Genomic DNA, 16,252 nt, shown 5'->3' on the forward strand with positions numbered 1-16,252 from the left:
CTCCTGACCTTGAGCGATCCTCCCGCCTCGGCCTCCCAGAGTGCTAGGATTACAGGCGTGAGCCACCACGCCCAGCCTATTATTAACATTTCTGGTAGAGATGTCATCCAGTGTCATGAAGAGGCAGGATATGGTTGGCCCTGAACACTAACCGGCCCCACGGCTGCACGGCCGAGCTGGGCGTTTCAGGTTCAGGAGTCGTCTCCCTCCCTGCCAGCTGTCTCAGCGCAGAGTTCCCGGGGGACAACTCCGCCAGCCACCTCACACAGCAGCCACCGCTCCGTGACACCGCTCACCCTGCATCAGCAGTTCTCAATTAGGAGTGCTGCTGTCCCCCAAGGGACATTTGGCAGTGTCCGGAGATCTTTCTGGTTGTCATCGTGGGAGTGAGGGTGCTACTGGCATCTAGTGTTCAGAGCCTAGGGACGTGGCCGAACATCCCACAATACTCAGGGCGGTCCCCACAACACAGAAGTATCTGTCCCAAGCTGTCAATAGCGCTTAGGTTGAGAAACCCTGTTCCGGATGACAAACCGTTTGAAAAACTCCAGAAGTTAGGATGATTGGCTGTTTTTACTTTTCTGGATCAAGAGGAGAAGGAAGGGCAGCAGCGTATTGGAGCTGCAAGGCCACGGAGGTCACTAACTTGGGGAGATGCTGGTGGGCCTCAAGTATGAATACCTCCTTGTAGCGCTACCAGGCGTGTCTCTGGCTTCCTGCAGACGGGCTCTAAGGGGCGCAGCGTCCAGGAGCTGCTCAGTGACCGTCTGCCAGCCTAGACTGCACCCAGAGCATTTATTAGGTGCCTAATTGTGGGTGGCACCGGCTGGGCATGGAAGGCAAGGCAGAAGACACAGAGCTGGAGCTTGCAGAAGGAGGCCATTAAGCCAACAAGTGACTGCGAAGTGGCAAAGCCAGGTGGTAAAAGGTAAATGCAGACCCACCCCAATAAATGGGGAAGATGGGAAAGGCTGGCCATGCTGGGAGTTAGTCCCAGCGTGACCAGATATGTCACCACCAAATCACTTCTAGCTCCTCCCCCCACCCACAGACACCCTGTTTGCCCATCATATAAAGAAGGTTTTTCCAAAGTGGCTTAGCCAGAACTGGAAGGGCCCTGCCCTGTGATGGGATAGGAGCCCGGCTGTCGCGCCGGCAGCCGGCAGGGACGAAGCAGCGGTCAGGATGGACCCCAGGTGCTCTGGAGCTGGACGGTGAAGTACAGGTGTGCCTTATTTGATTCTGCTTGACTTACAGGTTGAATTATTTTATTACAAGAGTTATTGTAGACATTCCTGGAAAATGGAGGTAAGCAAAAAAAAAAAAAAAAATGGAAACAAATGGCTTTCAAATCTGACCCTTTCACAGAAAACACCAAGTAAATTCTGTTGTGCACCCTTCTATGCAAGTATGCATGTTGTGTAGACACTGAGTAAAACCAGGTGTGGTGCTGCTGCTGCAGGCTTTGAGATGCCTGAGGTGGCATGGAGCTCTGAGACGTCGGAGCACCCCAGGGGACGGTACAAGCGCCTGGGGGGGGGTGACCCCAAGGACCGTGGCTATTTGCAGGAGCCTTCTGGATTAGCCTCCAATCCAAGGGCAAAGAGAGGCCTGGAGGGCCGGACCCTCCTCCCGGAGCCCCGCTGGGTGGGTGGGACCCCCGTCCCAGGCCCTCCGCTCCCATCCACTGCCAGCCTCCTGTGACATGCCCACGTCCTACCAACTACTGCAGCAAGGTGATAAAGTGGGACTGCAGAGGACCTTGGGGGCTCCAAGGGCCCCAAGTCCTGAGGCCCGGGCTCCGGGGACAGCCTGGCGGTTGGAGCACCAAGAGGGGACCTGCCACAGGCCTCGCTGCACGAGATGAAGGCAGAGTCAGCGGCTGTGGCAAAATGGGCTTCTCTCCACGGGGCTCTCATGGAGGGTGGCTTCCAAGTTCTTTTTAGCAGAATCTTTATTTAAAATACAATCTTATATGAAACCCCACATAGGAAAGGGACGAAAGTTGAGAGGCGCTGGGTGAAGCAAGGACAGGAGCTCACCTGCCCAATCCCCCCGTTCCTCCCTGTCAGTGAGGCGCCTCTGAGCACACTGGGCTGGAGGGGCAAAGCTGCTCCAAAGGAAGAAACCGGAAAGTTCCTCTGGGTCTCGCTGGGTGACAGCTGTCTGGGAGGGCTTGCCCCTCCCCCGCCGAGGCCCGCTGAGGCCCCCCTTGGGGCCAGCCTCCAGGATGGGCGGGGGCCCCCCAGGCAGCTCTATTGCTTTTTGTCTGGGCTGACCTTTCTTCTAGGACAGAGGACATGTGGGAATGGCACTGGGGCCAGCCCTGTCCCTGTTTCCCCTCAATGGGGTTCTCTTGCTCACAGCCTGAGGAAGAGCTGTGACTCACTTCCTGCCTCAGTCTGACTTACAGGAGTGTCATTTCCCAACGTGGCTGGCACCGGTGGGGGCTGCCCCAGAGTGGCCCCTGCAACCTTAGCTCCCCGTGGGGGCAAGTCCCCTCTCAAGGAGGGGCCCACCAGACTTATCTCCCAGTTCAACTTTGAGGACCCCACATTGTTCCTCCAGTTTCCAGTTTCGCAGTGTTTGCAAGGGTGCCCAACAGTCCCCGATCCCATCTGCTGAAGACTGTCTCCATTTCACAGAGGGGCTCATTGAGGCTCTGAGAAATTAAGGGACTTGTTTAAGGTGGCACAGTTCAAAATATGGCCACAGGGATTTGAGCCTGTTTGCTGACTGACTTTTCACATGAGTTACCTCAGAAATATTATTTATGGCCGGGGGCGGTGGCTCACGCCTGTAATCCTAGCACTCTGGGAGGCCGAGGCGGGTGGATTGCTCCAGGTTAGGAGTTCGAAACCAGCCTGAGCAAGAGCGAGACCCCCGTCTCTACTATAAATAGAAAGAAATTAATTGGCCAACTAATATATATAGAAAAAATTAGCCGGGCATGATGGTGCATGCCTGTAGTCCCAGCTACTCGGGAGTCTGAGGCAGGAGGATGGCTTGAGCCCAGGAATTTGAGGTTGCTGTGAGTGAGGCTGGCGCCATGGCACACACTCTAGCCTGGGCAACAAAGTGAGACTCTGTGTCAAATATATATATATATATATATTATTTAACTTCCCTGGACCTCAGTTTCCTCCTCTGTAAGTTGCAGAGTAGTGCAGAAAAAGCACCCGAAGGAAAATGTACAGAACCCCCCCCTGGGGCTTGTGGTGAGGACGAAATGAGCTAACGCATGGAAAGAGCATGGAAAGAGTTTAGAGCGGTGCCTGGCTTATAAGAAGCCTTCAGTGGCGTTTCTGTTTTCGCTACCCGGGAACCTGGGTGTGACGGAGCCCGCAGACTTAGCCGCAAGATAACCCCGTGCTGCCGGGTCCTCTCTCCAGGAGCGGTGAGCGCTGGGCAGAGGTGGCTCTGCGACCTTGGAACAACCCAGCCTGGGAAGCTCTTGGCCACATTTCCCCTCTTCTCTTTCTCAGCCAAAGCAGGGTCTGCCTAAGCCGAGGCGCGCAGGGGTTCCCTAGGGCCCCTGGAGGGCGGCTCCCGCGGATATACTGCAAGGAGCTTGGATTCAGGCTCTGCCAAAACCCAGCCTCTGAGGCCTGCTAGCTGTGGGACTTCGGGCGAATTATTTAAACTTTGGGTGCCTCAGTTTCCTTATCTGTAAAATGGGATTAATACTGTCAGCCCGAAGGGATTATGTGGATTAAATAATGTACATAGGAGGAGATAATGTAAACTGACTGGCCAGGTGCCTGGCACGAGGCTGGTGTAAGAAAGCTAAAAAAATTACAAGGAGGCAGGCTGCTGCTGCTTCTATATCCATCCGTACAGATGCAAATTTGGTCGTGACTGCTCTTAACAGTAGGCCACGAGGAGGCTTGCCCTGCGCCCTGAAGTCCTTCCTCCACCCAGGAGCGGGGCACCCCAGGCCCGCCGTCCCCGGCGCTTAACCGGGTCACGCTCACACTCATGGCCCGGCGTGGGGACGCGGGGAGGAGAGGGCCCGTCCCGCAGGCCCTGGCCGAGGCTGCGCTCCGGCCGACTCCCCCAGCCCTTCCGTCCCACCGGCCCCGCGTGGGTCTCCCGGCCGCCTGCCCCGGGAGCTCGCGGCGGGCGCGCGGAGCCGAGCCGGGGCGGGCGCGCGGGCGGCCGGAGGGGTCGCCGGCCCCACTTCCTACCTGCCCCAAGCAGGAGCCGGAGGCAGCGGGCGCCCCAAGGCCGCGGAGCCGCCCGGGGCCGGGCGCGGCGGGGCGCGCGGCGCTCGCGGTCCGAGCGCGGCCGGGCGGCGGGCGGCATGGGCGGCATGGGCGGCATGGGCGGTGGGCGCCGGGCCGCGGTCGGGCGGCGGCGGTCGGGAGCGCGGAGGAGGCGCCGCGCGGGGGAGGGGCGCGGCGGCGGCGGAGGAGGAGGAGCCCGGCTGCCGCCGCCGCTGACAGCGGCCCGAGTAAACAAGCCGCGCCGCCGCGGCCCGGCCGCTGCCCCCGCCTGCCGGAGCCGGACCGGAGGCCGAGCCCTGCCGTGGTCGCCGGCCGGCCGAGGCCGCGCCGCCGCGCCTCCCCGCCTCCGCGCCGTGACGCCGGTGCCGGGCGCGGGGACCGCGAGCCCAGGCCCCGCCGCCGGGCTCTCCGCTCGGCCGAGGGCGCTGGAGCCGCCGCGGCGCTCGCCCGGAAAAGTTTCGCCGCCCGGGCTCCCCAGGGTAAGCGGCCAGGGCGCGGGGCCTGGGGCGGGCGGCGCGCCGGGCCGGGCCGAGGGCACCGCCGGGCCTCCGCCGGGGAGCGGGCTCCGCGGCCCGGGCGCCCGGCGGAGAGTCGGGGCGCTGGCGCCGGGACAGCCCTGACCCGCGTCCCGAGGGCCCGGCCGCCCGCCGGCGTCGGGAACTGGCTCCCGGCCGGGCCGAGGTGGAGCCGCGGGCGCGGGAAGGGCGCCCGCAGCCCACCTGAGCGCGCCGGGCCGCTCCGGCCCCGGCCCGGCCCGTGCCGGTACTTTTCCGCTCGGGGCCGGGGCGAGCCCTCTGACCTCAGGAAGCGCCTGCGGGCCCTGCTGGGGCGGGGTGGGCGAGAATTCCAGAGGCGCTGGGGGCTCCCGCCTCCCGCAGTCCCCGGGGCGCGGGCGCTCGCCCACTTCGCGGCCGGGAGGCCTCGTTCCGCCGCGGGCGAGGGAGGAGCGGCTGTGGGGGTCGTGGGGTTATTCCTGGCCGGGGCCTCTCCCCGCCCGCACACCTGTGCGGCACAGGACTCAGGTGGGGCCGCGGGCTCGGGCAGGCCGGCCCAGGTGGGTTCCGTGGCTGCCTTCTGCCGAGGCCTGGCCGAGGGCCCCGAGGCCCCCGTGGGGTGCCCGGACCGAGGGGCGGCCTGCTTGCCAGACAGGTCTGACGGCAGTCGCTAGCTCGCTCGCTCGTCTGGGCAGAACCTGCTTTCCCATGAGCCCCTACCTGCTTGCCCCTGGGGGTGCAGGCCCCCATCTACCGGAGAGTGTTGGGGTTCTCTTTCTGACTTGGGAAGTGCGGGGGACCCAGGCGATGCGGCCTAGTTGAGCCCTGGGCAGCTGCTGGCCAGGTGTGGACACCGCAAAAGAAATAGCCTGGCCCCGTCTCACCAAGAACAGCCCGAGTTTTAGTGTTTCCTATATGGAGCTTCCACCACAATATTTGATTTTCACAAAAGGATTCTGTGGCTTAAAAAAAAAGTTTGAAAACCGCTGGTCTAGCAGTTTTTACCAAGAAGGAAACTGAGGCCCAGGGAGAGGAAGTGAGTTGCGTAAGATCACCGCACCAAGCAGTATATGAGCAGGGCGCAGTCTTGGTTTCTCTGAGCCTCCCGGTGCCTGTAACAGGACCCGGCTCGGTGTCTGCTAGAGAGAGACCTTCCGTGTCCGAGCAGCCCTCCGGAGGCTTGCTCGGTGGCCGCGTCCCAGCCAGACATCTAGCGCCTGGAAAACAGCAGTCGGTCCCGGGGGTAGGTGCAGTCCGGGGCCCCGCAGTGGCTGTGTCGGGATTCTGGAGCTGGAGAGAGGGGCTTTGCCCAGGAGCACGGCCAGGAGGAGCACCCACGGCTCTCTGTGGCCAGGGCTGGAGCCGAATCCCGTGAGAAACAGGATCACAAGCAGCACAGCAAGCCTGTGGGTTTGAGACAAACTGGGGCTCCGAGGGTGAGTCAGAGTCTGGAGTGGGGGTGGGAAGAAGCCCATTCATTCATTGTTCTCGGTGCTTACTTTTTTGGGAGGGGTCCTCCCTCCATCCCGGATGCTGAGACAGAGCTGTCAGGGGCTCTCAAGGTCCTGAAAGCCATGTCCAGCCTGCACCGTGGCTGGGGACGTTGGGCAGAGGGAGGCTGGCCCTGTTTCTGGGGGGACTGTTGGGTTGTGCCTGAAGCCTGCTTGCTTTCTGGGTGCTGCAAGGTAATTAAATAGTTGGTTAATCACGTTTAACGCCTAGCAGCTGAGGCTCCATCCACGGTGTGCCGGAATCTGGGCTAGACCCAGATGAACCGAGCCTTGACTTGGGGGCCCCAGCAAGGCTTATGGCACTGTAGTCAGGGGTTTTACACGACATCTGGACCCAAGAGGCAGCTGTTGCGGTGGCAAGAATCCTGCTCTTATACGGCTTTGCCCCCTGGGTCCCACGTCCTCCGTTAGTGAGGGGTATGGTATCTCTCCACCCCCCTAGGGATGGGGCATCTGGCTGTCCAGCCATTGCCCAAGCCAGCTTTCTGGAACCAGCCACCAGGGTGTCACGGGACGGTGGCTCCCAGGCCTGCCCTGGTGCCCTGTGGATCTGCCCCTCGGTTGTGGAGGAGCTGCATGGTGGACGTCTCCTGCCATCAGCTGTCAGGTTATTTTGGTCTAAACTGAAAATACTCCAGGAATTGTGTGTGGAGTCCCCCCAGCCTGCAGGGTGGGATTGCAGGCAGCCAGGGACACCAGTCGTGGCCGAGGGCCGCCCCCGGAGAGGTGAGCCTGCCTGTCCAGCTCCCCAGGGTCTGCGTGAGCCGGGTTGCCTACGTCTTGCCATCCGGCAAAGTGTGGCCTCAGCCACAGGAGTGGTGGGGGCATCTGGGGCCCTGGGGACGCTGCTCAAGGAGCTTGGCACTGAGACAGGACACCCCCAGCGGCACCGCTGGGACCTCTCCCAGCTTCCCCCTGCCGAGGGGCTTGGCTTCTGGCTAGTCAGGGGCCCTATGTGGGGACAGTTATGTGGCCCTGGGCAGAGAGGTCCCGCAGTCTGTTTGCTGAAGGAGGAAAAACAACACGCGGACTATTGATTCAGCCTCACCTTGGCGCTCCTGGCTCAGCAGCCAGTGTTTGCCCTGGCTGCCCGGCTCGGATTACGCAAGGGTGGGCGTGGAGTGAGCCAGGGGGCTGTTGGGGGCCTCCAGGCCTGGCGGGTAGGGTGGGGCAGCCCAGCCCCAGCGTTCCCCAGGAAACAGGAGCCTGGGCCCCTGACTTCACTGATAGCTGCTGTCTCGGCCCTGGAGGGGTGAAGCCTGTGTGCTCCCCGTGCTCCCCGTTGGGGCATGGCCTGCAAAGCCTGGCCGCCGGGGACTGCCCGTCCTCCCGCGGCTGTGGGGCCACAAGCAGCTCCCTGTGGCTGAATCTGCTTCGCTGAACCAGGAAACCCTAGGGAGTCGTGTAGACACCATTCATTTGAAAAACTTTGAAAAGCCAACGCTTTATTCCTATGTAAAGTATACCTAGGTAATTTGGAGAACATACAATGACACAAAGAAGAAAATAACAATGACTCGTAATTCTCACCATCTTGAGAGAACCACTGTTAACATTTTAGCGCGTGTCCTTCCAGATTTTGTTTTGAGTTATGTATAAATATACATGTATAAATAGTTTTTAAAAAACAAAAAATGGGATTCTGTGTACACACTGCCTTATAGCGTATCTTTCTACTTTCATCACGGTGAATGTTTATTCATTTGTTTTTTTGTGATTTTTGAGTGGCTTAAGCCTTAACACTCTTCCTCCGACGTCTTGTGTCACACTTGTATTCTCCTGTGGAGAAAGGCCTGGGGCGTCTGGGGGGACCCCTCTAATCTGGTAGACCCTGGGGGCCTGAGTTTCTTCTTTCTTGTTTTCCCAGTGTCCCTCTCAGGCCTCGATGAGCCCTGGGGTGGGAGGGCAGCTCCAGTGCATGGCCGGGGGGTGCTGACTCTCTTCCCGTCTGTCTTCTTGCCCTCAGCCGCCAGCCCTCGCCCTCCCCAGCCCTGCCAGTCTCGGCCCCATGCCCCCGCCAGTTAACCCCGGGCCACGGGCAGTGAGCAGGCACGTGGAAGCTGAGGCCTTGTGACCAGGCCAAGGAGACAGGAGCTCCGGGGTCCCGGCCACCTGCCCCCCCCATGGAGCTGAGGCCCTGGTTGCTATGGGTGGTAGCAGCAGCAGGAGCCTTGGTCCTGCTGGCAGCCGAGGCCCGGGCCCAGAAGGTCTTCACCAACACGTGGGCCGTGCACATCCCTGGAGGCCCGGCAGTGGCTGACGGCGTGGCACGGAAGCATGGGTTCCTCAACCTGGGCCAGGTACGTGTTCTTACCTGGCCTGCCGGCCGAGACACAGGACTTTGCCAGCAAGTGGGGCCCAGACAAGACAGGGGCTCTGGCACCAGGGAGCAAGAACTGTTGGGCTTGTTTTCTCAGGGGCCTCTGTGTAGAAGGCATGTTCTGAGTGGCCGGTGGAATGGGGCAGTGGCTGGTCCTGTCCCTGGGCTTGTAGGGTAGGTCACTCAGACAACCAGCGTGCCCCAGTAATGGTGGGCCGTCTCCGTGCCCTGTGTATTCCTGCTGGGTCCCGGGCAGGGAGGACACGGTCCCTGCCATTGTGAGTCTCCCCTGCAGCCGTTGTCTGCCCCCGTCCCCCGCCCCCCTGGGGACTGACAGATGGAAAGCCCAGCTCAGTCGTCCTGCTCTATTGCAGATCTTCGGCGACTATTACCACTTCTGGCATCGAGCAGTGACAAAGCGGTCCCTGTCGCCTCACCGCCCGCGGCACAGCCGGCTGCAGAGGGAGCCTCAAGTGAGTGTGGCCCTGGCCCCCTGCTGCCGGCCGCCCACCCCTCTGCTCCCGGGAGCCCCTCTTGCGCCCACACGCCATCTTTCCCTCCCTCCCTCCCAGGTACAGTGGCTGGAGCAGCAGGTGGCAAAGCGGCGGACCAAACGGGACGTGTACCAGGAGCCCACGGACCCCAAGTTTCCCCAGCAGTGGTACCTGGTACGCGCCTCCTCCCCGCCACCCCCTGGGGGCTCCCGTGGGTGGGCGAGGCTGCCTCAGTGGCCTCTGATTCTCTTCCTGCCCTTCTGCTGGGCGCTGTCCCCAGCCCAGCCTGCTAAGCCTGGGGTGGCCGTCCCCGAGCTCCTCACACTGCCAGGCAGGCAGACAACCAGACGGCACTTCAGGGAGGGTGGAGAAGGCGGTGTGGGGGTGGTGAGGGGTCAGGGCGCCCCTAACCTCCGGACCACCGCGCCTCATGAGTGACGCGGACGGGTGTCTCCGTAGTCGGGCGTCACTCAGCGGGACCTGAATGTGAAGGAGGCCTGGGCCCAGGGCTACACGGGGCGCGGCATCGTGGTCTCCATCCTGGACGATGGCATCGAGAAGAACCACCCGGACTTGGCAGGCAATTATGTGAGGAGGCGGGGGAGGCGGCAGCAGTCCCTGGCGAGGGGTCGCTAGGGGCTGTCCTGTTCTGATAGTGAGGTCTGGCTGCCCCTGACGGTGGCCACGTCCTTTCCAGGACCCTGGGGCCAGTTTCGATGTCAACGACCAAGACCCTGACCCCCAGCCTCGGTACACGCAGATGAATGACAACAGGTAAGAAATGGCAGGTCCCTGGCCTCTGCCTCCCTCCTCCCTGCCACCAAGGAAACAGGGCTGAGCCTGGTGGGCTGAGCTCAGCAGCGGGCTGACGCTTCCTCCTTGGGCCTGGTCCACCTGGGGCTCCGAGGGAGGGTGTGGTCGGAGTGGAGCTGGCACCGGCCGGGGGGAGTGGGCGGGAGGGACTGTGCATGGGGGCATGGTCATTGTTGGGGGGGCACACAGATCCTTCCTGCTCCTCAGGCCACGTCTGCTGCCCCCTGTCCACCCCACTCATGCTATGCTCTTGGCCCCGGCAGGCACGGCACACGGTGTGCAGGCGAAGTGGCCGCAGTGGCCAACAACGGTGTCTGCGGCGTAGGCGTGGCCTACAATGCCCGCATTGGAGGTGGGTGTGGGCCTTGGCGTTCTGTCTTTGGGAGGGCCCTTCAGTGGGACTTTTCTCTGCCCGCTGGCCAGTGCCTGCCACTTTCCTGCCGTGGACCCTTTGACCACACAGATATTCCACACAGGGCTCTCGGTGACTCAGATAGCTGGACCCCCCCCCCCGTGCCGGCTGCCCGGTGGGGTGGAGGGGGTGCTTTCTCAGCAGGAGTCTCCCCACATCCTGACAACCGTCCTCAGTCCTCACATGGCAGGCCCTGGCCACCATGCTCCTTTGAGGACCGGAGTGTCTCCCTAGAGCAGACGTGTGGTTGGGGGCAGGAGGCGTTCTCCCCTCTCCCCTCTCGGGTCTGCCTGTGAGAGGCAGTGCGGACAGCTGGATGGGGGCTCAGGCCTCCCCAGCTCCCCGGGTGCGGGGCCGGGGGTGCTCGGGGAGGGGCCTGGCTGCCGCACCCACACGGCATCCTTCGCGGCCAGGGGTGCGCATGCTGGACGGCGAGGTCACGGACGCGGTGGAGGCACGCTCGCTGGGCCTGAACCCCAACCACATCCACATCTACAGCGCCAGCTGGGGCCCCGAGGACGACGGCAAGACGGTGGACGGGCCGGCGCGCCTGGCCGAGGAGGCCTTCTTCCGGGGCGTGAGCCAGGTGAGGCGGGGCCTGATCTGGCCCCGGGGCAGGCCGGTGCCGTCCTCTCTGTGGCTCTCTCCCTCGAATCTTTTGTTTCATTCCTGTGTTTAACTTTAATTTTGTAGGAAGCATGTTTAATAAAATATTAACAGACAGGAAAAGAGTGAAGACGATACAAATCACTCCTAGCCCCACTCCCCGGAGAGCTCCGCTCTGAGCGTGGTGGTGGTCCCGGTCTACTTCTTTGTGCACAGACATATTCGCAAACATCCCCGATCCGCCGGGGATGTCACAGGGGACCTGGGAAATAGGTCCCCAGAGAATGAGGCCCAGGCTGCCCAGTCTCCGGGCGCATCTTCCCGCTGGGCCTCCCCAAGGTGCGACCCCGAGTGACCCCAGCCCGCTCTGTCCACAGGGCCGAGGGGGGCTGGGCTCCATCTTTGTCTGGGCCTCGGGGAACGGGGGCCGGGAACATGACAGCTGCAACTGCGACGGCTACACCAACAGCATCTACACGCTGTCCATCAGCAGCGCCACGCAGCTCGGCAACGTGCCCTGGTACAGCGAGGCCTGCTCGTCCACCCTGGCCACGACCTACAGCAGCGGCAACCAGAACGAGAAGCAGATCGTGAGTCCTGGCCGGGTGTGGGCTGGGGAAGAGGGGCTGCCTGCCGGCTCTGCCCAGGACCCCCCTCCCCCCCGTGCACCCCATCAGCCTCCCGCTCGTCCCCCTGTGGCTGGGCGGTAGAGGCTCAGGCGTCGTGCGATGTGAGCTTTGGCTCTCTAAGGCTATTGGGGCCGTGGACCCATCTGCGAAGCCCTCGAGGCGTGCAGGCGCTCCCTAAAACGTGTGTTGCTCTCCACGGCCCCAGCCTCTGGCCGAGCCCACTTGTTGCTTGGGGGACCGAGGCCCAGAAGGGGCCAGGCCTTGGCCGGCTGGCAGCAGGTTAGCAAGGCAGCTGCTGGGACCGAGGCATCTGTGGTGCCCAGGGCCTGTAGGCTGGTTGGGGGGGCAGCCAGGTAGCCCCCCAGTCCCCTCCAGCCGTCACAGCCCCGAATACCATTGTCCCCCGGCAGGTGACCACTGACTTGCGGCAGAAGTGCACAGAGTCTCACACAGGCACCTCCGCCTCCGCCCCCTTGGCAGCTGGCATTATCGCTCTCACTCTGGAGGCCAAGTAAGTGGGGGGGGGGGGGTGGCCAAGGGGCAGCCCCGGCCCTACCGGCACTGTCTGCAGGACAGCCCTTCGTCTCCAGCTGCTCCCAAAAGGACTGAGCTTTGGCTTCTCCCTTCCTCCTTTGCAGTAAGAACCTCACCTGGCGGGACATGCAGCACCTGGTGGTACAGACCTCAAAGCCAGCCCACCTTAATGCCAACGACTGGGCCACCAACGGCGTGGGCCGGAAAGGTGAGGGCAGGGTGCCCTGTGGGCCGAGCTTGGAGGTAGGTGGGGGCGCTCTGTGCCTCCCGGCTGACCCCACCTCCCTGCCCCCACAGTGAGTCACTCGTATGGCTACGGGCTGCTGGACGCAGGAGCCATGGTGGCCCTGGCCCAGAACTGGACCACGGTGGCGCCCCAGCGGAAGTGCATCATCGACATCCTCTCTGAGCCGAAGTGAGGGCTGGCCCCGGGCCGGGAGGGGCCGGCGGGGCCTGAGAGTTGCAGGGGTGCCTGCCGGTCCCTCTGGGCCAGGCTGACGCTCCTGCTGCGCTCTGCACAGGGACATCGGGAAACGGCTGGAGGTGCGGAAGACGGTGACCGCGTGCCTGGGCGGGCCCAACCACATCACGCGGCTGGAGCACGCTCAGGCGCGCCTCACCCTGTCCTACAATCGCCGTGGCGACCTGGCCATCCACCTGGTCAGCCCCATGGGCACCCGTTCCACGCTGCTGGCCGCCAGGTGCTTGCCCTGTCCCTGCCCAGCTCCTGTCCCTGCGGCCCAGGTGCAGGCCTTCAGCCGCCCACACCCCAGCGGCTGTCCGGCACTACCGCACGGGGCACCACTGGCGTTCTGAGAGGGACAGCTTTTTCCCGTGGGGCCGTTGCATAGCGTAGAAATCCCCGGCTTCTACCTGTCTGGTGCCGGTGGTGTGCGTCCCCTCACGTAGCGCCCTCGTACCCTTCTGGAATGCCCTGGTTGAGAACATCTGGCCCCCGGGGAGCGGCCAGGCCCACAGGCGTTTCCAGCCCCGTGGGCTGGTGCTTGCCCATGTGCTGCGGGTGAAGCGTGCCCCGGCCCGGGGTCCCCCCACGGCCTCAGGTGGCTACATGTGCAAACCCCTCCCCAGGCCACACGACTACTCCGCGGATGGGTTTAATGACTGGGCCTTCATGACAACCCATTCCTGGGACGAGGATCCCTCTGGCGAGTGGGTCCTGGAGATCGAAAACACCAGCGAAGCCAACAACTATGGTACTGGGGGCGCAGGGTGTGAGCGGGGGACGAGGAGGAGAGCCGGGGTCCGGGATGCTGGGCACGGTGCCACGCCCTCTCACCCCCGCCTCCTCCCCTGCTCCGGAATAGGGACGCTGACCAAGTTCACCCTCGTGCTGTACGGCACGGCCCCCGAGGGGCTGCCGACGCCGCCCGAGAGCAGCGGCTGCAAGACTCTCACGTCCAGCCAGGCCTGCGTGGGTCAGTAGTGGGCGCTGCGGGCTGGGGCCTGGAGGCTGGGGGACGGAGGCTGCGTGTCCTGCAGCCTAGCTCTAGGAGGAACAGAGGTCTCAAGGGACTCGGGGGCCCTTGGGATGACCACAGTTCTGGGGCAGGGGCTCCCAGGGACTGGGGACTCTGCTTGGGGCTGCCACGGTCCTGGGGCTGGGGGCTCACGTGGGCCGGTGGCCGTGGTCTGCCCGGCTGACTTCCCTCTTTGCCGGCAGTCTGCGAGGAAGGCTTCTCCCTGCACCAGAAGAGCTGTGTCCAGCACTGCCCGCCGGGCTTCGCTCCCCAAGTCCTCGACACGCACTACAGCACCGAGAACGACGTGGAGACCATCCGGGCCAGCGTCTGTGCCCCCTGCCACCCCTCGTGTGCCACCTGCCAGGGGCCGGCCCCCACGGACTGCCTCAGCTGCCCCAGCCACGCCTCCCTGGACCCCGTGGAGCAGACCTGCTCCCGGCAAAGCCAGAGCAGCCGGGAGTCCCCGCCACAGCAGCAGCCGCCCCCCCGGCCACCCCTGGAGGTGGGGACGGAGCCGCGGCTGCGGGCAGGGCAGCTGCCCTCGCACCTGCCCGAGGTGGTGGCCGGCCTGGGCTGCGCCTTCATCGTGCTGGTCTTCGTCACTGTCTTCCTGGTCCTGCAGCTGCGCTCAGGCTTCAGCTTCCGGGGCGTGAAGGTGTACACCATGGACCGCGGCCTCATCTCCTACAAGGGGCTGCCGCCCGAGGCCTGGCAGGAGGAGTGCCCGTCCGACTCGGACGAGGACGAGGGCCGGGGCGAGAGGACCGCCTTCATCAAAGACCAGAGCGCCCTTTGACGGGCCCGCTGCCCGCCCCTCACGCCGATTCCCTCCTTGGGCACTTTTTAACTCACCAAAGTATTTTTTTATCTTGGGACTGGGTTCGGACCCCAGTTGGGAGGCAAGAGGGGCAGACGCTGCTTCCCGCCCTACCTTGCGGCCACCTGGCTGCCTGAGGTAGGGCCCAGGACCAGCTGGGGGGTGGGAGGTTCTCACCCCCCACCCACGTGGAGAAAGGAGTGAAACCTTTAGGGCAGCTTCCGAGGCCCAGGCCCCCGCCAGAGCCGCCGCCGCAGAGTGGAGAGGGGCCGCCCTTCCTTCCCGGGATCCCTGACCCAGGCTGCAGCTCTCGCCCCCTCCTGTTCCTCTAAAGCAATAATGGTCCCCATCCAGGCAGCAGGGAGGCTGGCCTAGGAGGTATCTGACGGAAGAGGCCACCTCTCCAAGGGCTTTTGCGTCCCTGACCCTGTCCCCCACTTCTGGTGAGCCTCGGCGGAAGCAGTGATCATAGGAAGGGACCAAGGCCAGGCAGGTGCTTCCAGGCGTGCACGCGTGTGCGTGTCCCGTGCCTGCCGCTGCGCTCCGTGCCTCCCATGCTCGGCCGGCCCCGCCGGGGCTGAAGCTCCGGCTGAGCCCACGCTGGCGTCCTGACCACCCTCCCCTCTCGTGCACCCTTCCCTCCCGCCAGGGCCCAAGTCCCTGTTTTCTGAGCCCGGGGCTGCCTGGGCTGTCGGCACTCACAGTCCTGGAGCCCCTGGGTGGGTGGTGGGGAGGGACGGTGGCCCAGCCGGGCTCTCCCGCCTCCCACCCGATGCTGCTTTCCCCTGTGGGGATCTCAGGGGCTGTTTGAGGATATATTTTCACTTTGTGATTATTTCACTTTAGATGCTGATGATTTTGTGTTCTTTTTTTTTTTTTTTTGTATTTTTAACGGGGGTAGCAGCTGGACCACCCACCTTCTCACACCCACCACCCACCCTGCTCCTCCCTGGCTGCCCCGGCCGAGGTGTAGGGGCTGCAGCGAGTTGCCGAGGAGTGAGGGGCAGCTGAGCCCCGAGTCTGTCCTGAAGCGGTGGCCAGGCGGGCGGGCTCGAGGAAAGGGGCCACGGTGGGAGGGGCAGAGTGACATCCGTGTTTCATGTGGGGCTCATCGTGCCAAGGGCTCATGGGTCACTGGCTCTCCAAGTGCCAGGGGTGGGCAGGGGGTGGCACCGAGCCCCTCCAACACTGTGCCCTGGTGGAGAAGGCGCTGACCCGCCACGCCCCACACGTGCCCTCTCCGACGTGCCTTTTGCACCCCTCCTGTTAGGACAATCAGTCCCCTCCCATCCGGGAGTCCCCTTTTCTTTCTCCCCCCTCACCGTCCTGGTCTCTAGCCACCTGCCCAGGGGTGCCCCCTCCTCGCCCATCCCCCACCCTCGTGGCCAGCCCAGCTGGTTTTGTAAGATACTGGGTTGGTGCACGATGATTTTTTTTTTTCTTGTAATTTAAACAGGCCCAGTATTGTTGGTTCTATTTAATGGACACGAGATAATGTTAGAGGTTTTAAAGTGATTAAACGTGCAGACTATGCAAACCAAGTCTGGTTTCCAGTGTGGTGATCTTGTTCTTCCCCAGCACCGCTGACTGCGTCCCGGCCAGGGGGTGGGGGCCGGTTGGGCCTGCGTGGTGTCCTGCCTGCCTGCCTGCGTGTGGGCCCTCGGGAGGCCCAAGTTGAGGGGCTCTGGGGTCTCCTGCAGGGAGGGGTCGCCAGCCCCAGCGGAGGAGACAAGTCCCAGGGCCTGGAGCCAGTGACCCCCCCTCGCTGGGCCCCGGGAGCCCGTCCTGGTTTCCCGCGGGGGGAGAGTATCTGGGCCTGTGTCCTAGTTACTCAGTGTCTTCCTGAGTGAAGTGACCTGGCCACCTTAGGGCTGAGACCTGGGCTGGGGCCTGACTTCTGCTGGGGGGGCCTGAG

General features: G+C 63.4%; 1 protein-coding gene across 3 annotated transcripts; it reads left to right on the plus strand.

Annotated features, from left to right (window-relative positions):
- The first annotated feature begins 219 nt into the window (after window positions 1-219).
- Window positions 220-15,878, plus strand: FURIN (furin, paired basic amino acid cleaving enzyme). 3 transcript variants are annotated; one of them, XM_076004730.1, is made up of 16 exons: window positions 220-1,225; window positions 8,198-8,531; window positions 8,926-9,024; window positions 9,124-9,219; window positions 9,505-9,633; window positions 9,743-9,819; window positions 10,122-10,210; window positions 10,684-10,856; window positions 11,254-11,466; window positions 11,916-12,016; window positions 12,144-12,247; window positions 12,337-12,454; window positions 12,561-12,740; window positions 13,129-13,253; window positions 13,365-13,475; window positions 13,721-15,878. In XM_076004730.1, the coding sequence occupies exons 2-16, from the start codon at window positions 8,355-8,357 to the stop codon at window positions 14,314-14,316; spliced, it is 2,388 nt and encodes a 795-aa protein (XP_075860845.1). In that variant the 5' UTR covers window positions 220-1,225; window positions 8,198-8,354; the 3' UTR covers window positions 14,317-15,878. The 3 variants fall into 3 exon arrangements, with proteins under 3 accessions (XP_075860845.1, XP_012618739.1, XP_012618738.1); XM_012763285.3 differs by lacking the exon at window positions 220-1,225 and adding an exon at window positions 4,466-4,705; XM_012763284.3 differs by lacking the exon at window positions 220-1,225 and adding an exon at window positions 4,950-6,156.
- The last annotated feature ends 374 nt before the right edge of the window (window positions 15,879-16,252 follow it).

Source organism: Microcebus murinus, chromosome 7 (genome assembly GCF_040939455.1).
Source record: "Microcebus murinus isolate Inina chromosome 7, M.murinus_Inina_mat1.0, whole genome shotgun sequence".
In the NCBI taxonomy this organism is placed as follows: Eukaryota; Metazoa; Chordata; class Mammalia; order Primates; family Cheirogaleidae; genus Microcebus; species Microcebus murinus.